Source organism: Macaca thibetana, chromosome 16, assembly GCF_024542745.1.
Source record: "Macaca thibetana thibetana isolate TM-01 chromosome 16, ASM2454274v1, whole genome shotgun sequence".
Lineage (NCBI taxonomy): Eukaryota > Metazoa > Chordata > Mammalia > Primates > Cercopithecidae > Macaca > Macaca thibetana.
The window spans coordinates 1,525,993-1,550,370 of NC_065593.1; the positions used below are offsets into that span (position 1 = coordinate 1,525,993).

General features: G+C 43.2%; 1 protein-coding gene across 8 annotated transcripts in view; it reads right to left on the reverse strand.

Annotated features, from left to right (window-relative positions):
- Positions 1 to 24,378, reverse strand: part of SPECC1 (sperm antigen with calponin homology and coiled-coil domains 1) — a 281,070-nt gene that overhangs the window by 150,642 nt on the left and 106,050 nt on the right. The window contains exon 1 of one of the 8 annotated variants that reach the window (XM_050763868.1): positions 13,308 to 13,555. The exons of 5 other annotated variants lie outside the window; for them this stretch is intronic. In XM_050763868.1, the coding sequence (XP_050619825.1) occupies positions 13,308 to 13,347 (40 nt within the window). In that variant the 5' untranslated portion in view covers positions 13,348 to 13,555. Of the gene's footprint in view, positions 1 to 13,307; positions 13,556 to 24,378 lie in introns of those variants that run through there. 2 more of the 8 variants (XM_050763871.1, XM_050763870.1) reach the window with 2 other exon arrangements.

Below are 24,378 nucleotides of genomic sequence, written 5' to 3' on the forward strand. Positions count from 1 at the left end.
CCCAGGCTAGAGTGCAGTGGCGCAATCTCGGCTCACTGCAAACTCCGCCTCCCGGGTTCACGCCATTCTCCTGCCTCAGCCTCCCGAGTAGCTGGGACTACAGGCGCCCGCCACCACGCCCGGCTAGTTTTTTGTATTTTTAGTAGAGATGGGGTTTCACCGTGTTAGCCAGGATGGTCTCGATCTCCTGTCCTCGTGATCCGCCCACCTCAGCCTCCCAAAGTGCTGGCATTACAGGCATGAGCCACCGCGCCTGGCGAGCATCTTATTTATCTTAAGAAAAGATCCAGACTATTCCAACATAAATTAAATGTTTATGAGGTAGATGTTAAATTTTATTAAATGCATTACTGACATAGAGTATGATGGTAACTTTTATCTTTAAATTTACTGATAGTTCCAATTCTATTTACTTAATAATATTTTTGCATTCTTAGAATAAGCCACTTTTTAGCCAATGGTGTAATTTTTTTTTAAACATATGGCTGGATTAAATGTGGCTGATATTTCAGTTAAGGAGAGCCTCTACATTAGTAAGAATACACTGTGGCTTTCTTTGTTCATACCATCTTTGAAAAGCTTTGGTATCAGAAATAATATTAACAGTATTAGTACTACTTTCATCAAAACAAATTGGAATGCCTTCCATCTTTTCTGTACTTTGGAATATTTTTCAAGTTTCTATTATTTGAATATCACCATCATAATTTTGGCTATAGTTGCACTCAACTGTCTTATGTGTTTAATATTTTTCTGCATAAATTTAATATTGACTCATTTCTTCTTTGACTTAACCTGGTCCTAAGCAACAGACATAGATTAAATGTATGAGTTACAGTTTTTCTAGCACATTTTAATTATTAAAATACGAAATAATCATCTGTACATAGCTTATATCATTACCTATACCCTCTGTAATATTTAATATCTAATATCTTTGGGAAACATACCACACAACTTTAAATAGCACAGAAATTATATTTTTCTCATATTGGAAAAACTTTACCTATAACACCATCTGGATTCAGGATTATTTTGGGGGCTATTTTTTTTTTTTTTTTTTTTGAGACATGGTTTCACGCTTGTCTCCCAGGCTGGAGTGCAATGGCATGATCTCGGCTCACTGCAACCTCCACCTCCCGGGTTCAAGTGATTCTCCTGCCTCAGCCTCTCGAGTAGCTGGGATTACAGGCATGCACCACCACACCCAGCTAATTTCGTATTTTTAGTAGAGACAGGGTTTCTCCATGTTGGTCAGGCTGGTCTTGAACTCCCGACCTCGGTGATCCACCCGCCTCAGCCTCCCAAAGTGCTGGGATTACAGGTATGAGCCACTGCGCCCAGCCGGGAGCTATTTTCTTAAGTCACTTTGTGACATCTTCCAAGAATATTTTTCTGTCCAAGTATTTCATTTCTTTATGAATTGATTTTGGTAATTTTGTTTTCCTAATTTCAATTTTTTCAAGATTTTTCTATTTTTTATTCTAGTTTTTAAAAAATCTCCAACATCCCTGATTATATACATTATATATATACACATACACATATATAGCTAACATATCTATTATATACTATATATAATATAAATTATACATATTATATATACACACATTTTATATATATATAATTTGGGGTATTTGTGTTATCTTATTTCTTGATGAGTCTAACTAAAACTTCATTTCATTGTTTAACAAAGAACATACTCTTAAGATTTTTCAATTCTGGTGATTTTTTTTACTCATTCACATTTATTCAATATTTACTAAACACCACCCATGTGTCTAGTAAGGTGTTAGGTACTGAGGAAAGAGAAGAGTGAAACAGACACAGTCGTAACTTACTTCATTAATTTCTGCCATTTTTAAAAACTCCCTCCAGTTATGCCAGATTTCTTTTGTTGTTTCTCTTCTTTCGAATGTCCTTGTGTAGAACTTACTTTATTTTCATTCTTTATTTTTTGATAATAAAAGCTTTCAGAGGAATAAATTTGCTTATTATTTGTAACTTTATTAGTATTTCATAATTATTTTTCTAAATGATCTATAACTGTAGTTTTCAATTCCTATTTGAGTCAAAATTTCCAAATAGATTAAGTTTTTAAAATGTCAACTTTCACTATTTACAGTTTTATTGCATTATGATCACAGAGTGACCAGTAAAATTTCTCTTGAATGAAAGTAATGAGGTTTTCTTTCTGGCCTTAGAATAGATCAATATATTAACCATTCCATGATCATTTTGAAAAAATGGTTTGTGTAAGACACAGTTAAATTCTCCCACTTTACGAGTTTTTCCATGTGTTTCAAATAGGTTCTCCTTTAGTTACTTCCAGTGTTTTGCTATTTAGTGAGTGGACTTTGTAACTGCTACTTTTTCTTCTTGAACTGCACTTTTATCAATATAAACGGCCCTATCTCATTTAAGATACTTTATGGTGTATTGTGTCTTTAACTGATACTATTGTTTCAGTAGAATTATCCTGTAAGACAGACAAAGCCAAGAAAGATATCCACAATTAAATCACATTTTGTTTTACTATCAAGAAAGATACTGCTACCTACAGAATGGGAGAACATTTTTGCAAGCTATCCATCTGACAGAGGTCTAATATCCAGAATCTACAAGGAACTTAAACAAATTTACAAGAAAAAAACAACCCCATTAAAAAGTGGTCAAAGGACACAAACAGATACTTCTCAAAAGAAGACATTTATGTAGTCAACAAATATATGAAAAAAAGCTGAACATCACTGATTATTAGAGAAATGCACATCAAAACCACAATGAGCTCCATCTCATGCCAGTCAGAATGGCGATTATTTTAAAAAGTCAAGAAACAACAGATGCTGGTGAGGCTGGGGAGAACTACACTGTTGGTGGGAATGTCAATTAGTTCAACCACTGTGGAAGCCAGTGTGGTGATTCCTTAAAGACCTAGAACCAGAAATGCCATTTGACCCAGCAAATCTATTACTGAATATATACCCAAAGGAATATAAATCATTCTATTATAAAGATACATGCACCTGTATGTTCACTGCAGCACTATTCACAATAGCAAAGACATGGAATCAATCCAAATGTCCATCAATGGCAGAGTGGATAAAGAAAATGTGGTACATATACACCATGGAATAGAATGCAGCCATAAAAAGGAACAACATCATGTCCTCTGCAGGGACATGGATGGAGATGGAAGCCATTATCCTCAGCAAACTAACAGGAACAGAAAACGAAATACCGCATGTTCTCGCTTATAAATGGGAGCTTAACAATGAGAACACATGGAAACAGCGCAGAGGGGTCGGGGGAACAACACACACTGGGGCCTGTCAGGGGGCGGGGGCGGTAGGAGGGAGAGCATCAGGATAAACAGCTAATGCATGTGGGGCTTTAATACCTAGGCGATGGGTTGATCTGTGCAGCAAACCACCATGGCACACGTTTACTTATGTAACAAACCTGCACGTCCTGTACATGTATCCCAGAACTTAAAGTTAATTTAAATTTTTTTAAGAAGATACTGCTTTAAGAGACAGAAAGTACAAAAAAAACAAAAACAAAAAACAAAAAAACAGGCAGTATTCTATCAAGTTAAAGTTCTTTGGAGTTAAATGGGAAAATATTTATATATTTTAAGTGCTAAAGAAGTACAAACTCTAATCAAGTTATATGGCCGTTTGAATGGGGGTCTCAGGCTCCTATTAGAAGCTACACAAATTAAATAAAATATAACTTGAATCTAAGGCACGTGAGTATTACGACACCTGTTTCTTCAACTTTTGAAGGCCATGCTACAGAAAGACTACAAAGGTGATAAACAAGAATTCTATACCCAGGCAAAGTATATAAAGGGTAAGGGCAAAACATAGTTATCTTCAGATGAAGGTTGAGAAAACTTACTAGCACAGAATATCCTTGAATATGCTCAAACCAAATATGGTCAAGAATATGTTCCAACCAAAGCAAAAGTGGCTCAAGCTGATATCTGAAGTCTAGGTAGGGTTAGAATCCCAACCTTGTCCCTGTCAGAGATCCCTATTTATTTAAAAAACCTCAGCAAACTGAGAAGACAACCCTAAAAGTTATATGGGGCCAGGCATGGTGGCAAATGTCAACACTTTTGGAGGCTGAGGTGAGAGGACAGCTTGAGGCCAGGAGTTGGAGACTAGCCTGGGCAACACAGTGAGACCCCATCTCTACCAAAAAAAATTTTTTTAATTAGCTGGGCATGGTGGCACTGCCTGTAGTCCCAGCTACTCAGGAGGCTGGGGCAGAGAGGAAGGTCAAGGCTGCAGTGAGCCAGCATCACACCACTGCACTCCAGCCTGGGCAACAGAACAAGACCTTGTCTCTTAAAAAAAAAAAAAAAAAAAAATATATATATATATATATACACACACACACACACACACACACACACACACGGGAAGAAATCCCAACATTATTTGGAATAAAACATTTACGTAAACATCTTTTAATCCTAGAAAGATTTAGAACAAGTGGGGAGGCCGGGCGCGGTGGCTCAAGCCTGTAATCCCAGCACTTTGGGAGGCCGAGACGGGCGGATCACGAGGTCAGGAGTTCGAGACCATCCTGGCTAACACGGTGAAACCCCGTCTCTACTAAAAAATACAAAAAACTAGCCGGGCGAGGTGGCGGGCGCCTGTAGTCCCGGCTACTCGGGAGGCTGAGGCAGGAGAATGGCGTAAAAACCCGGGAGGCAGAGCTTGCAGTGAGCTGAGATCCGGCCACTGCACTCCAGCCTGGGCGACACAGCGAGACTCCGTCTCAAAAAAAAAAAAAAAAAAAAAAAAATAGAACAAGTGGGGAAATAATCAAAAGAATCAGACAAGTAGTAATAGTATTCCATATTAAGAAATATCTGCATTAGAGAACTACACTTTTAATGTTTATGAGAATTGGATTAAAGCATTAAAGGTCAACCTTGTGATTCCAATTCAAAATCTGTAACTCAGTAATTAATTTGTAATTTTAAATTTGAAAGCGTGCATCTACATATACACACATATAAAGAGAGAATACAGGCTGGGCACTGTGGCTCACACCTATACTCTCAGCACTTTGGGAGGCCAAGGTGGGAGGATAGCTTGAGCCCAGGAGTTCAAGACTAGCCTGGGCAATATAGCAAGACCCCGTCTCTATAAAAAACACAAAAATTAGCCAGATGTGGTGGCATGCTCTTGTAGTCCCAGCTACTCAGGAGGCTGAGGTGAGAGGATCACCTGCACCCAGGAGGTCAAGGCTGCAGTGAGCTATGACCATGCCACTGAACTCCAGCCTGGGCGACTGAGAGAGAAACTGTCTCAAAAAAACAAAAAAAGAGAGAAAGAAAATATAAATGTTTTGGAATATATAAGAGGACTTAAGAATCACTAAATTTATTAGAATAATCATTAAATTTATAAGACTTTAAAAACTGGACTTTTTTGTCAGACTTTAACAAGAACCTAAATATACTAAATAAACACAAATTAAAATGTTAACTTTATTAGCAAAGTTTATAAAGAGAACTGAATTTAACCAGATGCTCTTAAAGAGTGCTTATTAAATTTTACTGCATTTATAAACAGAACATATGGAATAACAAGACATTGAACTTGAAAGTTTCAAGAGCTACTTTTTTATTATTCACAACTTTAAATGACTTAATTTTAAAAATCAAAGTAACATATAAACAAGCTTTTCTACAGTATATATATTGATTTTCTGTCTTAATTGGGGGAAGTTCTTTAATGGAGAGCTTAACCCACTCACATTTATTACAGTAACAGATATATTTGACATTACTTCTTGATTTTTTACTACGTATTACCATTGATATTTGATGTATGCATCTTCACTTTGTTGTTTGTTTGTTTGTTTCTGAGACAGAGTTTCGCTCTTGTTGCCTAGGCTAGAGTACAATGGTGCAATCTCGGCTCACTGCAACCTTCGCCTCCCAGGTTCAAGCGATTCTCCTGCCTCAGCCTCCCGAGTAGCTAGGATTACAGGTATGTGCCACCACACCTGGCTAATTTTGTATTTTTTAGTAGAGACAGGGTTTCTCCATGTTGGTCAGGGTAGTCTCGAACTCCCAACTTCAGGTGATCCACCCACCTCGGCCTCCCAAAGTGCTGGGATTACAGGTGTGAGCCACTGCACCCGGCCACATCTTCACTTTTACAAAAGCAAAGAGAATCCAAAAGAGAGAAAAAGGATCCAAGAAGTAATGAGCTAACCTGAGAATGAGATAGGACTAGAAAACAACCAGTCCAAACCAAAATATTATGTTAGAGGGTTAAGAAGAATTAACAGCTAAAGCTTATCAGGCGCTTTCTATGTGTGTCTATTTTAAGCCTTCAGATGTTTTAACCTATGAATCACCACAACAAACCTACAAGGTAGGTTATATTACTCTTCCCATTCCTAGATAAAGAAGTTGAGGCTCAAGGAAAAATTATTTGCCTGGGCCAGGCGCAGTAGTTCACGCCTGTAATCCCAGCATTCTGGGAGGCCGAGGCGGGTGGATCACAAGGTCAGGAGATGGAGACCATCCTGGCTAACATGGTGAAACCCTGTCTCTATAAAAAATACAAAAAATTAGCTGGGCGCAGTGGCAGGCGCCTGTAGTCCCAGCTACTCAGGAGGCTGAGGCAGGAGAATGGCATGAACCTGGGAGGCAGAGCTTGCAGTGAGCCGAGATTGCACCACTGCACTCCAGCCTGGGTGACACAGCGAGACTCCGTCTCAAAAACAAAATTTTTTTTGCCCAAAGTCTCGGAGTGCAGAAGTGACAGAAATGAGAGCAGGGCATGGTGGCTCATGCCTGTAATCCCAGCAATTTGGGAAGCCCCAGGTGGGCGGATCACCTGAGGTCAGGAATTTGAGACCAGCCTGGCCAACATGGTGAAACCCTGTCTCTACTAAAAATACAAAAATTAGCCAGGCCTAGTGGCACGCGCCTGTAGTCCCAGCTACTCAGGAGACTGAGGCAGGAGAATCTCTTGAACCTAGGAGGCAGAGGTCGCAGTGAGCCGAGATCACTCCAGTATACTCCAGCCTAGGCAACAGAATGAGACTCTGTCTCAAAAAAAAAGAAAAAAAGAAGTGACAGAACTGAGTATGAAAAGACAGACTAGCTCCAGAGCCCCAACTCTTAACCACTGTGCTTGTTTTTAAGAAAAAAGAAATTCCGGCCGGGCGCCGTGGCTCAAGCCTGTAATCCCAGCACTTTGGGAGGCTGAGACAGGCGGATCACGAGGTCAGGAGATCAAGACCATCCTGGCTAACACGGTGAAACCCCGTCTCTACTAAAAAATACAAAAAACTAGCCGGGCGAGGTGGCTGGCGCCTGTAGTCCCAGCTACTCAGGAGGCTGAGGCAGGAGAATAGCGTAAACCCGGGAGGCGGAGCTTGCAGTGAGCTGAGATCCGGCCACTGCACTCCAGTCTGGGCGACAGAGCGAGACTCCGTCTCAAAAAAAAAAAAAAAAAAAAAAAAGAAAAAAGAAAAAAGAAAAAAGAAATTCCCTCTAACAGTCTGCAAAAATAAGAAACTGAGTAACAGGATAAAAGCATATTAATTTTAAAAGTAAAGAGCATACTCATACCAACTCCTTTCCATTCTCCTTACTCCTGTCTTCACAGATCACGCGTTATGCAATGTAAGATGCCACTGTCTTCTCTATAAATCTAAACATACTGCCTGGTTCTCTAGCAAATAATACACGAGATCCTGATATTTTAAATGCTGACAGGCCTTCCACTTTTAGAATTAACCTATAAATGATGCACAGAAGACTTACTAATACTAATTATGGAACAGAATGTAAATGTTCTAGCCATGTGAAAGGTCAAGAGGCAGACTGGGAATAAGTTGGGGAGGAGAACTCTGAGAATAAGGCAGAAGACGTTTGGGGCACTACATCCTAATTTACCCGTGGCGAAGCCTAGGACACTGTTTAAAGCTGGTGAGTCAAGAAATACAAGTGGAAAACAATAGATTTCCTTAGAATTTTAAAGTTTTCTATTTATTTGAGACAGAGTCTTACTCTGTCGCCAGGCTGGAGTGCAGTAGCGCGATCTCAGCTCACTGCAACCTCCGCTTCTCGCGCTCAGCGATTCTCCTTCCTCAGCCTCCCCAGTAGCTGGGATTACAGGTGCCCACCATTGCACCCGACTAATTTTTGTGTTTTTGGTAGAGATGGGGTTTCACCGTGATGGCCAGGCTGGTCTCAAAGGGAAAATTTCATATAGCAAAGTGGAAAGAATTTTACAGTAAACTTCTGTATACCACTACTTGTATTCTACCATTAGCATTTTATACTAACAATGGATTTGGAAAATTTAAGTATGACTTGCAGAAATGGGGGTGAGGGGAATATATAGCAAGGAAAATGTACTTAATTCCTCAACTTTCATAGTGCAGGTTAGTAGTAGAGAGGCTTGAAAGCTAACAAATCAAGAAACAATAAGGGTATAGTATATCATGTAGAATTATAGAGATAACTACCATTTCATTGAAATGCATTAAAAAAAAAAGACGGACTAATGGGTGGGTAGAGGGATAAATATAGAGATGTACAAATAAAGCAAATACAGCAAAATATTAATTTAGAATCTAGGTGGCTGGTACATGGGTGTTTACTATGTAAGTCTTAATTTTTCTGATTAAAAATTTTGTAATAAAATACTGATGCAAATGTGGTTGAAAATGGTCACTACGTCTACAAAGAGACACTAATGTTTACCAACATCCATGCTGCTCTCTGCTTGGCGCTCTGCAGTCCCCTGGCATGTCAGTGGGGCTGTGTGACTGAGTCTGGCCAGCGGAACGTAAGTAGAAATGATGTGCACCACTTCTAGGCCTGGCCCCTAAAACCTCGGGCAGGGTCCTCCACACGCCTTCTCTCCTGACTGCTGGCAGATTCAGGGCAATTTGGGAGCCATATGCTGAAGAGAAGCATCCACTAGCCTGAGTCTCTAACAACCACCTGTTGATGGCCCCCAACTCACAACCAGATGTGACATGAGATAGAAATCAACTTTCACTGTCTTAAGTGGTTATTTTGGAATTTATCTGTAACCACAGTTAGCATTAACTATAACTAATACAGAGTGCACCTGAGGAACTTTTATTTCATGTAATTTGCATTAACTTTTTAAGTACATACATGCAAATTTAAAACAAGCAATAAGCTGGAACTGGGACTGGGGAAAACCTTCTAAACTCGCTTTCTAAGACTGCTTTAGCACTTTGGGCACCTTTGTGTGAATATAAAAAGGCAAAATTGCAAAATGGCACCCCTTCCTCTGGGCTGCTACAACCCTGCTGGGCCCACTCAGTTCTCTAAGCAGATGCCTTTGAACAGTACACAAACTGCACAACCATGCCCAGCAGCCCTGACAACGCAAGTGCTGACAACCTGGTTGGAAACTGAAGGAATGTTAACTAGGACCTTTTAGGAAGCATGAGATGTGGTCACCAGCTTTCTCTGTCCAGGCTGAAAATTTCAGCTATGAAATTTTCATATCTTTTACTGGATCTAATTATCTCATCCATTCTGCAATACCATGTTAAGTCATGATGTCCCAACTCGGAGGACTGCAGATACCACAAGAGAGGAATCCTGCTACCACCACAGCCAATTCCAGGGCTAGAAAAGCAGCAGCAGCTGAGAAGCTGCCTTCTGCCTTAGACACACCCCAGAGGGGATGAGGAGCTTCCACCTGGAAAAGATGGTGCAATCTCAACCCTTAGAGGGGGTCTGAGATAGGGATTTTACCTCTTTACCCTTTAAACAGACTCTCCCTGTCCAAGCGACTGAGGTCCTGAGGTAGTCAACCACGGAGGTGTTCCACTGGGATCTCTTTTTCAAGAAAGAACTTGACCAGGTACAGTGGCTTATGCCTGTAATCCCAGCACTTTGGGAGGCTGAAGCAGGAGGATCACCTGAGCCCAGGAGTTTGGGACCAGCCTGGACAACATGGCAAGATCCCATCTCTACGCTGGGCATGGTGGCTCACACCTGTAATCCCAGTACTGTGGGAGGCTGAGTCAGGCGGATCACTTGAGGTCAGGAGTTCAAGACCAGCCTGGCCAACATGCTGAAATCCCATCTCTACTAAAAATACAAAAATTAGCCGGGCATAGTGGTGCACACCTGTAGTCCCAGCTACTCGGGAGGATCGCTTTAACCCAGGAGGCAGAGGTTGCAGTGAGCCAAAATCGCATCACTGCACTCTAGCCTGGGTGGCAGAACAAGACTCCATCTCAAAAAAAAAAAAAAAAAAAAAAAAAAATTCCCATCTCTACCAAAAAAACAAAACAGCCGGGCGAGTCATCCCAGCTACTTGGGTGGCTGAAGTGGGAGGACTGCCTGACCTTGGAAGGTCAAGGCTGGCAGTGAGCCATGATCATAGCACTGCACTCCACCCCAGGTGACAGAGTCAGACCTTGTCTCAAAAAAAAAAAAAAAAAAAAAAAAAACCAACTTGCCATTCATCTGCAAGGACTGCAGAGGTCTAAAAGCCTCCAGCTGTTGGCACCAGGAGGATCCTAGGACTCATCCTCGTGTTAGCTTCTGAGCTGAAGGCACGTTCTTCTCAAGTAGCCTCTGGCCAATGACTGACCCACAGAAAGACTAGTGACTGTGGTTTCTGCCCAACCTGAGACCCCTCTAATGGGTGGGCTTTGCTCTGGAGCGCCCCGATCAGGTGGCCAAGACTTCAGGTCTGCGTCATTAGTCATTATCTGAGGCTCTCCCTGCCCAAACCTACTGCCTCCTGCTTCCCTTTCGTAGGTGTTGGGTCTGCATCATGGTCAAAAGCTTTCCTTGCCCAGGCTAGCCTCGAACTCCTCAAATTCTGCTTCCTATCCCTTTTGTCTGTCTTGTGTGCATTCTTAATTCTAAATGTCTGTTCTCCACGGACAAAACTGGCACAATATGGGAACCATGTGACACTCAGGCTTGTGTGCTGCTATCACTCATCCAGCCTCCCTTCTTCTTCCCCCTTATATCCTTTTGGTACTCTTGCTCTGATGACCCTTGGAAGCACTTGTTGAGATTCTAGTCCAATGTACCACAACTGCCAGTTGGGGCCATGCGACCTCATCCCCATTCTGCAGTAAAGCAGACTGAAAACACACACATCTTTAACAAAGCTCTAATTTCCAGGATCTCAACAATGAACTCTACAGCATTTCATCACAGCATTAGAAAGCCAGTTAAAATTACACTTTCAGCCAGTAGTCCAGCATTTAAAGTTTTTACCACGAATTCCTAGCCAGGCAAGGTGGCATGTGCCTGTAGTCTCAGCTACTTGGGAGGCTGAGGGAGGAGGGTTGCTGGAGCCCAGGAGTTCAAGGCCAGCCTGGGCAACACAGGTGAGACACCATCTCTTAAAAATGTCCTAATCCAGTATCTTCATTTGCAGCAAATCAGAGCTCCCATTCTGAAATGATATGCATTCTTTGAAAAATACAATAAAATAAGTTACTGGCATAAACATATTATTTTTATGTCCTATCCATCAGAGCGCTTTAAAAAGTAAGGTCACTAAAAAATTGGAACACAGGCATTTAAATCACTCTTAAAAGCTCTAACAAGAGTAAGTCTTTTCACAATTTTAACACAAAGGAAATAATACCTAGGGGTTTTCACAATACCTGGACAGGCATGTAACTAATGAGAAGTGTTTTTAAAATGTTACCAATCCTTTACCGAACAGTTTATCAACAGGGTTATTTATGACAAGTATACTATTTTTATTTTATGCATACTTCATTTTATAAATATGCATATTATTGGTTATTCTGCCCAAAAAATAGTCTGAACAAGTGCTGTGTAATTAAAGTCACCTCTATGCAGTAAGCTGACCCCTGAAATTTTTCTTCACAGTATTTCTGTGCGGCTGTCCAAACTTTCCATCCTGGCTGTGGTACCAGTCCAATGTACCCCAAGTGTCAGGGAGGCACCCGCCTCCACTCCGCCCGAGGCTAGGGCCGAGGGGGTGGCTGGGGCCCTGGGTGGTGAAGGAGCAATGCGCAGAGGCCAGGAGGACCCAGCGACCTACAGCATGGCACCCAGCTCCGGAAAAGGTGGAAAAGGTCACTCGGACAAGTCGCTTCATCTCTCAGAGCCTCAAAGTCCTCATTCAAATTAAAATTCAAATATTACACCTTTGGCCGGGCGCGGTGGCTCAAGCCTGTAATCCCAGCACTTTGGGAGGCCGAGACGGGCGGATCACGAGGTCAGGAGATCGAGACCATCCTGGCTAACAAGGTGAAACCCCATCTCAACTAAAAAATACAAAAAATAACTAGCCGGGCGAGGTGGCGGGCGCCTGTAGTCCCAGCTACTCGGGAGGCTGAGGCAGGAGAATGGCGTAAACCCGGGAGGCGGAGCTTGCAGTGAGCTGAGATCCGGCCACCGCATCCCAGCCTGGGCGACAGAGCGAGACTCCCTCTCAAAAAAAAAAAAAAAAACAAATATTACACCTTTGGAAAACGTTTCCAGTTCTGACTCTCCCACTGAAACACATACCTGTCACCTGCCCCCATCCCCCCCCAGGACTCCAGAGTCAGGTCAACCATCTCTTTGCTATCAGCCAAGATGCCATTTTTCAGGCAAAACTAAATCCCACTTGCTTCACGTGACAGTCCAGAAATGGTTCGTTTTGTTTTTAAAAGCAACTCTGGTTATCGGCATCTAACTCTGCTGGGGGCCGGCATGAGCTACCAGAGGACGAAAACTACGGCCCAGCTGACTCCACGAAGCTCACTCAGGACTGAGGAAGTAAAAACGGGATAACCAGAGGCGCGCCCGACATCCCAGAACAAGCACGGACTATTCCGGGTCAGCAACAGTGGCGGGGCAGCCTGGCGTGAGTGTGAGGGGCAGAGCCGCAGGCGCCACAAAGTGCGGGGCCCGCGGCCGACAGGGAGCAGCCGCGGGGCACGCCCTTCCCGCAAACGCCCGGAAAGTCCGCGGGCGGCCTGCGCGCTCAGGAGACCCCATCTAGGCGCAGGCCAGGCGCGCAGGGGGGAACCCCGCGGCAGGGACGCCGCTGCGCCCGCCCGGCGGCCCCGGCTCCCAGGTGCGCGTTCAGGACGAGCAGCGTTTCCTGGTCGCCGCACGGGCACAGGTAATTTCACAATCCCATGCGCCGCATTCCAACGGCAAGAATCACACGCCAGGACCTTAGCCTTTCGCTCGCCCCCGTCGGCGCCGCGGGCCGGAGGCGGTGGGGGAAGGGCGCCTGACCGGGGAGGGGTGCGGCGCGACCCCCGCCAGCCGCACAGACCTGGTTCCGGATCCTCGGGCCGTCCTGAGTGGTTGCCCATGCTTGGCCCACTAGGGCAGCGGCCGGCTTGCTGGCCTCGGACGGGATGTCCACCGTGCCGAGCTCGCGCCGGCTCCGGCTGACGAGGCGGCTGCGTCCGGCGGGTCCGCTCCAGTCAAAGAAAGGGCCGGGCGCCTTCCAGTTCCCAGCGGCTGCCGGCGGAGCCGCTCCTCTCCCGCGCCCGCGGGCCCCGCCCCCTCATCTGCATCCTGCCCGCCCGCGTGGCCCGCCCCCTTCATCTGCATCCTGCCCGACCACCTCAACTGCACGCCACCCGCCTGGCGCGGCCCGCCCCCCTCATCTGCATACTGTCCGCCCACCTCATCTGCATTTCCTTCTTGGCTGCCAGAGGGCCCCCAGCCGTGGGCGGGACGCACCGGCTGACCAGCTGCAGGCCTCCACCCGCGGACGCTGAGAACCGCAGCTGCACAAGGTAGGCTGGAAAAACCCCACTGCGGGGAGGCGGGAGCCGAGTGCCCCCGGAAAGGCAAAATCCTGCTCATGTGAAGCTAGACCTATCAGGACAAGAGAAACCTAGGACTAGCGCAGGACAGGAGCTTAATAAGCATTTTTTCGGTTGAATGAATGAATGGATGAACAATTCGAGGAGGAGGTGAAAAAAAATAACGCTAACAAGGCCGTGCTTATTATCCAAAATGAATACTATGCTAATAATAAAAATGCATACCAATCATAAGTAGAAACTGTTCTGCCGCTGTCAGAAATTACTAAAATGGAAATTACCCTGAACGACTTTCATCCTTCGTCTGACAGTGAAAATACTTAGAACAACTAAATCTTGCAGTGAAAATATTTAGGACTAATAAAACCATTAGTGGCATGACTGGTTCTATCTCGTGCATCACTTGAACACTACGGTCCATTCTCAGGTCTCATGCATCAACATCATAGGAAACCACTGATCACTCCTAATGCCTCAACACAGTGTGTTCACTTGGTTCCAGGATGCTACACTCTCCTAGTTTTCTGCTCACCCCCCAAGAAGCCTCTTCCCAGTCCGCTTTGTTGGTTCCTCCTCATCTTGACCTCTAAACCCTGGGCACTAAAGCTCAGCCAACAGACCTCTTTCCTATATACTCTCTTGGTCTTTGATTTACCAACTTGTGGCTTTTAAATACCATCTACATATCTCCAGGTTGGTTCCCTCTTCTAGCTCCAGACTCATTTATCCAACTACCTTCTTGACACCTTCTCTTGACACCTCCACTTAGATTTTCTAATAGTCCTCTCCATCTCCATAAGTGGCAGTTCCGTTCTTCCAGTGACTCAGGCCAGAAACCTCGACTCCTTTCACACACCACATCTTGTCCCTCAACAACGCCTGTCAGTATGTATATCATAAATAGCCCTACATCTCAGCACTTCTCACCTCCTCCACTGCTACCCCGGATCCAAACCGCTGTCATCTCCTGCCAGGATTACTGCAACTGCCTCCTAACCAGTCTCACTTCTCCTGCCCTTGCCTCTTTATAGTCCATTTTGCACATACAGTGAGAATGATGCTTCTAAAGCCTAGGTCAAATCCTGTCACACCTCCACTTGCAATGCTCCAGTGTCTTTCTGTCTCACTTGGAGGAAAAGTCAAAGCCCTTACGATGGCCTCCAAGGCTCTGAATAATCCTCCTCTCCCCCCATCAGTGAACACACCTTCCCCTTCTCACATTGCTCTTGCTACACCGGCCTCCTCACTGTTCCTCAAATAAATGGAGCATGTTCCCATCTCAGGGCCTTTGCACTTGGTGTTCCCTCTGCCTGCAACATTCTTCCCCCAGCCACCTACACTGCACAGACCATATGTCTCACCCTCTCTCACTCCCTGGGCCTTTGCTCAAATGTCACCCTACTAAGGGGGCTTCTCTCATCACACCACACTAAATAGTAAGCCAGACCCTCAGCACACACCCTCTCCTACTTTGCTGGCCTCTGTGACACAGATTGCCATTCCATATACTACATGTTTACTAATTATTGTTCCTCCACTAGAGTGTAAACTTTATAAACACGGGGACTCAGAAGGAATGAATGAAAACAAATGAATGAACCAACATATAGGCTGCATGCAGCAGACACAAATTAGCATTTAAATACACATTACTTCCTTTTAGTGGTAGTATAGTACCATGAGTTGGTTTCTCCCACAAAACTAGTGTGTCAAAGACAAAAATCACAGTTTTATTTCTGTAATGTCTAAAACATAACACAATACTGAGCATGTACAAGCAAATATACTAAGGAAAATAAATAGCAGGAAACAATGTTACAGCAGAAATGCGTATGACACCAAGTGCAACTCTCTCCCCTTTTAAAAAGGTAATTAGCCCAGAAAAGATGGTCGACTTCCCCAAAGAGTTCCAAAATGATAGGTAAACCCTGAGTTTGTGATCATGGTAAGAGTGACGCAACTTCAGTTTATAGAACAGTTACATACTTAGTCAAAGAGTTTTGGAGTCAATTTACTAATTCTATAAAATGTCAGTGAGTCAATTTACTAATTCTATAAAATGTCAAGTAATTAACATGTCTCTTTATGGAAACTGGACAAGTAAGACCCTAACCCAACCTGGACTCCTATGGCTCTCTCACCTTCCACATTTAAAATATCTAGTCAAGTCCTGCACGTTCATCACCTTAACATTTTTCAGACTTTCCCTCTCTCTTGTCTTTGCTGCATCTTTCATTCACAAGGGCTACTGCATTAGCTTCCCAACTAACTTACTACTTCCAGTTTTGCTGCTGCTCAAATTGCTCCTCCACCTGAATTATCAAAAATGCAAATCTGACTGCACCATGCCTCTGCCTAGAAGTTCCTGTGGCTCCCCTCTACCCTTAAGGTGAAGTCCTTCTAAGCTTAGTATACTAAGGTCCTTCATAATCATGTGCTCCACCTCCACCCCTATTGTTCTAGTCTCAGCTTTCAGAAGTTCTCCCTCTCACCTTATATTCCAGCAACGCTGAGCCAGCTGTAGCTCCCTGAATACACCCTGTCGTTTCAGGCCTCTATTCTTTCATATCTGCTATATTCCCTCGGTTTCAACACCCCTTCCATAACTGAGCTGCCTGGTGAATGCTTATTCATCTGCTATGAACTGAGTTGTGTCCTTCCTAAATTCATGTTGAAGTCCTACCCCACAATGTGATAGTATTTGGAGACAGGGCCTTTAGGAGGTAATTAAGGTTAAATGAGGTCATAAGGGTGGGGCCCTAATCTAGCAGGATAGGTGGCCTTATAAGAAAAGGAAGAGACCAGGTGCGGAGGCTCACACCTGTAATCCCAGCACTTTGGGAGGCCGAGGCAGGCAGATCATGAGGTCAAGAGATCGAGACCATCTGGCCAACATGGTGAAACCCCGTCTCGACTAAATATACAAAACTTAGCTAGGCGTGGTGGTGCATGCCTCTGGTCCCAGCTACTCAGTTGAGGCAGGAGAATCGTTTGAACCTGGGAGGCAGAGGTTGCAGTGAGCTGAGATCACACCATTGCACTCCAGCCTGGCAACAGAGCAAGACTCCGTCTCAAAAAAACAAAACAAAACAAACAAAAATTAAAATTAAAAAAGAAGAGGAAGAGATCTTTCTCTCACTCTCTTTCTGGTATGTGAGGTCACAGTGAGACGGCGGCATGTATAAGCCAGGAAGACTCCTCACCAGAACCCAGTTATGCGGGCACTCTGAACTCAGACTTCCAGCCTCCAGCACTCTGAGAAATAAATGTCTGCTGTTTAAGCCACCCAGTCTGTGCTATTTGGTTATGGCAGCCCAAGCAGAGTAGTAAATAGCATCTTTTAAATTCTTGCTCTGTTATCACCCCGCTTTGGTGGGCCTGCACGTCTCAGACAGAATTCAGTGCTGTCTCCCTCATGGTACTGCTGTACCCTTTCAATGCTTGTATTATTTTAATTTTTTTTTTTTTTTTTTTTTTTTTTTTTTTTGAGACAGAGTCTTGCTCTGTTACCCAGGCTGGAGTGCAGTAGCACGATCTCAGCTCACTGCAATCTCCGCCTCCTGGGTTTAAGTGATTCTCGTGCCTCAGCCTCCCGAGTAGCTAGGATTACAGGTGCATGCTACCATGCCTGGCTAATTTTTATATTCTTATAGAGATGGGGTTTCACCATGTTGCCCAGGCTAGTCTCAAACCCCTGACCTCAAGTGATCCACCTCCCTCTGCCTCCCGAGTAGCTGGGATTACAGGCATGAGCCACCAGGCCCGGCTGGGGTTTCTCCCACAAAACTAGCATGTCAAAGACAAGAGCCTCCCGGGTTCCAGTGATTCTCCTGCCTCAGCCTCTCGAGTAGCTGGGATTACAGGCACCTGCCACCATGCCCAGCTAATTTTTGTATTTTTTAGTAGAGACAGGGTTTGACCATGTTGGTCAGGCTGGTCTCGAACTCCTGACCTCAGGTGATCCACCCGACTTGGCCTCCCAAAGTGCGGGGATTACAGGCACAAGCCACCGCGCCCAGCCATGGATAATTTTAAAAAGCAGTACAGGGACTAGTCAGGTTGTGGCAGTCACACATCCTGGGCAAACGAAAAACCAACTGCCTGAATGTTACATGAATAGGATAAAATTTCCAGTGGAATCAAAGAGTCCAGGGGAATCAAGCAACTGGTAGAAGTGAAGCTGATGTGCTCTGTATCTGGTGTAAACCTTAGAAGTGGCTCTGATGATCATGGTGACAGGGTGACATGTCAAAGATGCCTGTGATGACTATAAAAAAAGCAACAGTGTACAGACACTCCTCAACTTATGATGGGTTGCATCCCAGTAACCCATTGTAAACTGAAAATATCCTAAGTCGATATGGGCTTTGTAGACAGGATGGAGGTAAAAACGCTGGCAAACAATATTCCAAAAAATGCTGACAACACAGCACTGTGAGGGTTTACCCCCATGATCCCAGGGCTGACTAGGAGCTGCGACTCACAACCACTGTCCAGCATCACGAGAAAGTGTAGCTCCACGTATCGCTAGCCTGGTAAAGGATCAAAATTCAAAATTTGAAGTACAGTATAGCTTTTGTACCATCACAAAGTCAAAAAATCCTAAGTCAAACCATCATAAGTCAGGGACTGTCTGCAATTTCTAAATTACTGTATTTCTATAATATGTAATTTCAAATGTAAAGGTATAACTAAGGTGACAACTTGGACATTATAATTATATATAATTATTATATATAATTATATTATATATATAATAATTATTATATATAATATTATATATATATTATAAAATATATATATAATTATAATTATATATAATCTAAATGTTTTAAGGAAGACAAAAAGGTTTTTATGGATTTTCACTGAATATAAGGATCCCTTATATACAGGCATAAACAATAAAATAATATATATGTGGTCCCATTTTATTAAAAATTTCTATATTCTACTGTCCATATTAATATGTGTAGAAATAAATTTTGACATGTATCTAGCAAATTATTAGAAATAACTATATCTGAAATATAGAATTAGGAAAGACTTTTTTTATACCAAATATCTCCAATGTCTTAATAAATATATTTTACTACTATGACCAGAACACATAAAAAAAAGTACATATCCTTAATCTCAGCAGTTATTCTTATAGAAATTTATTCGAAAGAAATAGTTACAGGCCAGGCACAGTGGCTCAAACCTGTAATCCCAGCACTTTCTTTTTTATTTTTGGAGACGGAGTTTCACGCTTGTTGCGCAGGCTGGAGTGCAGTGGCGCGATCTCGGCTCACCACAACCTCCGCCTCCTGGGTTCAAGCAACTCTCCTGTCTCAACCTCCCGAGTAGCTGGGATTACAGGCATGCGCCACCACGCCGGGCTAATTTCGTATTTTTAGTAGAGACAGGGTTTCTCCGTGTTGGTCAGGCTGGTCTCAAACTCCCGACCTCAGGTGATCTGCCCGCCTCGGCCTCCCAAAGTGCTGGGATGATCCCAGCTACTTGGGAGGCTGAGGCAGAAAAATCACTTGAACCTGGGAGGCAGAGGTTGTGATGAGCCAAGATTGCGCCACTACACTCCAGCCTGGGCAACAGAGTAAGACTCTGTCTCAAAAAAAAAAAAAAAGAAAAGAAAAGAAAAAAAGAAATAGTTACAAATATACGCAAAAAAAAAAAAAGAAAAGAAAAGAAAAAAAGAAATAGTTACAAATATACGCAAACATCTAGCTTGCAAGATAATTCTGAACATTTGTTGAGAAATAATTACATGCCAGGCACTATTCTAAGTACAATATATATTTCGATTTATAAAACAAAACTGTTTTTTTAGCTCAAATTAAATATTAGAAAATGACTGACAGGGTGAGTAACTTGCCTAAGTTTACTCCGCTAGAAAGCAGCAGAGCCAAGATTTAAACATGTGTCCCCAAGTCCACCCCAAGGTTTGGTGATTCACTGGAAGGACTCGCAAGACTCAGCACACAGTTGTACTCAGAGCCATGATAGATTACAGCAAAGGGATACAAAGAAAGGGAAAAGGTCTACAAGACCAAGTCCAGAGGAAACTAGGTGCAAGCTTCCATGAATTTTCTCCCAGTGAAGTCATTCAGGGTGTGCTTAATTCTTCCAGCAATGAGCTGTGACAACACGTGTGAAATGTGGTCTGCCAGGGAAATTCACTAGACTTAGCACCCGGGGTTTTTACCAGGGGATCACGTAGGATCCTGGAAGGAAAACAGGAGTTCAGCATAAACTACAGTGTTTGCACAGTTTACGCAGTGAGCCACTCTTACCAATTAGGGTGGTGGGAACCCTTCCGAAATCCAAGTTCCCTGACACCAGCCAAGTGCCAACCTTGGAAGCAGCCTTTCTAAGGACAGCAGTCTCAGGCCTGCTACATTCACCCTTTTCTGCAGAGAAACCATGCCATATTTAACTCCAACGTTTGTGCTCTTAACAACTGCACATTGCCTCCTTTCTTTTTGTAATAGCAAAAAGCTGGAAAAACCTACAATGTTCAACACAAATGTCCAAGTTTAATAAAATGTAATACAGCTATATGATGGCTTCCTATGCAGTCTCTAAAGCAATGTGTCAGAGATACTAAGTTACAAAGCAAAACAACACATATGTTAAGAATATAATTCGCTGGGCGCGGTGGCCTACCCCTGTAATCCCAGCACTTTGGGAGGCCGAGGCAGGCGGGATTGCCTAAGGTCAGGAGTTCGAGACCAGTCTGGCCAACATGGTGAAACCCCATCTCTATTAAAAATACAAAAAAAAATAGCTGGGCTTGGTGGTGGGCGCCTGTAATCTCAGCTACTCGGGAGCCTGAGGCAGGAGAATCGCTTAAACCTGGGAGGCAGAGGTTGCAGTGAGCTGAGATCATGCCATTGCACTCCAACCTGGGCAACAAGAGTGAAACTCTGTCTCAAAAAAAAAAAAAAAGAATATAATTCTAAATTGTTGTACATAAACAAAAACTATATAGACACAGATACCTGGATAAGAAGGAAAGGTTTTCAAAAATTATAACTCAAGGCACTGATTGAGAGTGGCCCTCTCTGAGTAGGCAAGATTGTGATGTCCTTTATATAAGTTCTTTTATTGCTTGTCCATATTTATTTTTATTTTTTTCTAGAGCACATGTACTGCGTTTTGCTTTTGAGCTAAAAATACATTTATTTGGAAAAATACATAAATATTAAAATAATTTAAAGTAAAATTCAGCCTGGGAAACAGCACAAGACCCTATCTCTAGAAAAAATAAAAAATTAGCCAAGTGTGGTAGTATGCACCCATAGTCCCAGTTACTCGGGAGGCTGAGGTCGGAGAACCACTTGAGCCCAGGAGTTCTAGGTTGCAGTGAGCTATGATTGCACTACCATACTCCAGCCTGGGCCACAGAGTGAGACCCTATCTCTAAAAATAATAATTTCAAGTACAATTTATCATATTACCAAAAATCTTCAGTTTCTAGGAAGATTCCTTGAATAATAAACTCTAATATATATATATATATTCAACAAATATTCATTTATTCCTCAGAATACTGTTAAGAACTAAACTTAAGCAGAAGGTGGGACCAGAAGACAGTTCCTAATTTTTATTAAACACCAAAGTATCTGTCTTTTTTCTTGTTTTGAGACAGAGTCTTGCTCTGTTGCCCAGGCTTGAATGCAGTGGCATGACTATTGCTCACTGTAGTCTCAAACTCCTGGGTCCAAATGATCCTCCCGCCTCAGCCTCCCTTCCAAGTAGATGGGATTATAGCCTCATTTCATCATACCCAACTGATTTTTAAAAATTTTTTGTAAAGATGGGATCTCACTGTGTTGCCCAGACTGGCCTTGAACTCCAGGCCTCCAGCAATTTTCCCTACTTGGCCTCCTGAAGTGTTGGAATTACAGGCATGAGCCATTGCACTCTGTCTCCATCATTTTTAAATAATACATGATTAAACTTTAATTAGTAAAACCTTTTATGAAAAACTGCAACATATACAAAACTAAAGAGAACTAATATAATGGCCCTCCATGTGCATCTCAACTCAGTGTCAATAGTTTCCAACTCAGAGCCAATTTTTTTCATCTATCACCCACTTCTTCCTCTAGCTTCAATTATTTTGAAGCAAATCCAAGACATCCTATTTCATTGGTAAATATTTCAGCATGGATTTCTAAAGATAAGAACCCTTTAAACACACACACACACACACACACACAAAATTCCATTATCTAAACTAAAAAATATTAGCAATAATTTGTTACCAAATAGCCAGAGTTCAAATTTCCTTGTGCCAGTGGTTTTTTTTAAAATCATGATCCATAGCCAGGCGCGGTAGCTCACACCTGTAACCCCAGCACTTTGGGAGGCCAAGGCAGGCAGATCATCTGAGGTTGGGAGTTTGAGACCAGCCTGACCAACATGGAGAAACCCTGTCTTTACTAAAAATACAAAATTAGCCGGGTATGGTGGTGCATGTCTGTAATCCCAGCTACTCAGGAGGCCGAGGCAGGAGAATCACTTGAATCTGGGAGGCAGAGCTTGCAGTGAGCCGAGATCATGCCACTGCACTCCAGCCTGGGCAACAAGAGCGAAACTCCGTCTCAAAAAAAAAAAAAAAAAAAAAAATCACGATCCATACTATTATGCACCTATTAGAATGGTGAAAATCCAAAAGACTGACACCACCAAATGCTGGCAAGGATGCAGAACAACAGAAACTCTCATTCATTGCTGGTGGAAATGCAAAATGGTACAACCACTTTGAAAGACAGTTGGTCAGTTTTGTTTTGTTTTGTTTTGTTTTTTGAGATGGAGTTTCACTCTTTTCGCCCAGGCTGGAGTACAGTGGTGCAATCTCAGCTCATTGCAACCTCTGCCTCCCCAGTTCAAGCAATTATCCTGCCTCAGCCTCCCGAGTAGCTGGGATTACAGGCACCCGCCACCACACCCAGCTAATTTTTTGTATTTTTAGTAGAGATAGGGTTTCACCATGTTGGCCAGGCTAGTCTTGAACTTCTGACCTCGTGATCTGCCTGCCTGGATTACAGGCGTGAACCACTGTGCCCGGCATCAGTTTCTTACAAAACTAAACATATTATTATCATAAGATCCAGCAATTGAGCTTCTTGGTATTTACCCAAATGAGCTGAAAACTTAGGTCTACACAAAAACCTGCACATTAATGTTTATAGCAGTTTTACTCATAATTGCCAAAACTTGGAAGCAACAAAAATATCCTTCAATAGTTGAATGATAAACTGTGGTACATCCATATAATGGAATATTATTCAGCACTAAAAAGAAATGATCAAGACACAAAAAGACATGGAGGAACCTTAAATGCATATTGCTCAGTGAAAGAAGCCGGTCTGAAAAGGCCACACACTATATCATTCCAGCTATCTGACAAAAAAGCAAAATTGTAGAGACAGTAAGATCAGTGGCTGCCAGGTGCTTAGGAGGAAGGATGAATGGGTGGAGCACAGGAGATCTTTAGGGCAGGGAAACTACTCTGTATGACTCTGTAATGGTGGATAAATGTCAAAACTCATAGAATGTACACCACCAAAAGTGAACCCTAACGTAAACTATGGACTTCAGTTATTAATAATGTATCTAGGCTGGCTCATCAATTCTAAGAAATATATCACCCTAATGCAAGAAGTTAGTAACTTGGGAATTTGGAGGTGATGGTGAGGGGGTATATATGGAAACTTTCTATACTTTCCACTAATTTTTCTATAAACCTACAATAGCTCTAAAAGATAAAGCCCATTGATTTTTTAAACATTCCTGATACGAATAATAAACTTGAGCTTAAATGAACACCACAAAACAGGTGTGGCAGTCTCTGTGGACTACCTGCCTGTCAGCCGTTTCCCACATCTTCCTTCCTTCCTGCCAGGCAGCTGGCCCTGAGAGAAGGTGGCCTGTTCTTAGCTGAGGAGTGGATCCTTCATGCACAGCCTACGTTAATCCTGGTGATTCCATTTTCCTTGCTAGTGACTAGGTCAAGGATGCTATGAGACCCAGTTCTGGCCAAGAACATTTGAAGAGAGGTCTGCTGGGAGGAGGGCTGGGGAAAGTTCTCTTGTTCTTAAAGAAATGCTGAAACCCTCTTCTTCCATGGGACTCTGTCCTCTGAGGTTGCCAGAACTCTAGCAGTTATCTTGTGATGATGAGGGGAGCTGGCCAGAGGGCCAGGCCAGCACACTCAGGGTGGTCGACCAAGAAGATGGAAAGAACCTGCATCCTTTTTGGCATGCTGAACCCCTGAATTAAACACCCTCTGAGTCACCTACTTTCTGTTCTGTTATGCACATGGCACACTTCCTGAGTGTTACAGTCCAGCAGATCAGGTGTGGTCTGACCCAGTAGCCATTCTTTTTCTCTACTTACAAGCAAGAGACCAGGGTTCAGAGCAATTAGGCTATCTTGCCCAAGGTCATATAGATTAAAAGTAGGGAGCTGAAATGTAATGCAGGCCTGTTGCCACCAAAGCACTCATTCTTCCTACACTAAACCACTTTGTCTCCAGTAGAAGCTTTGTCTCCAGCAGAAGCT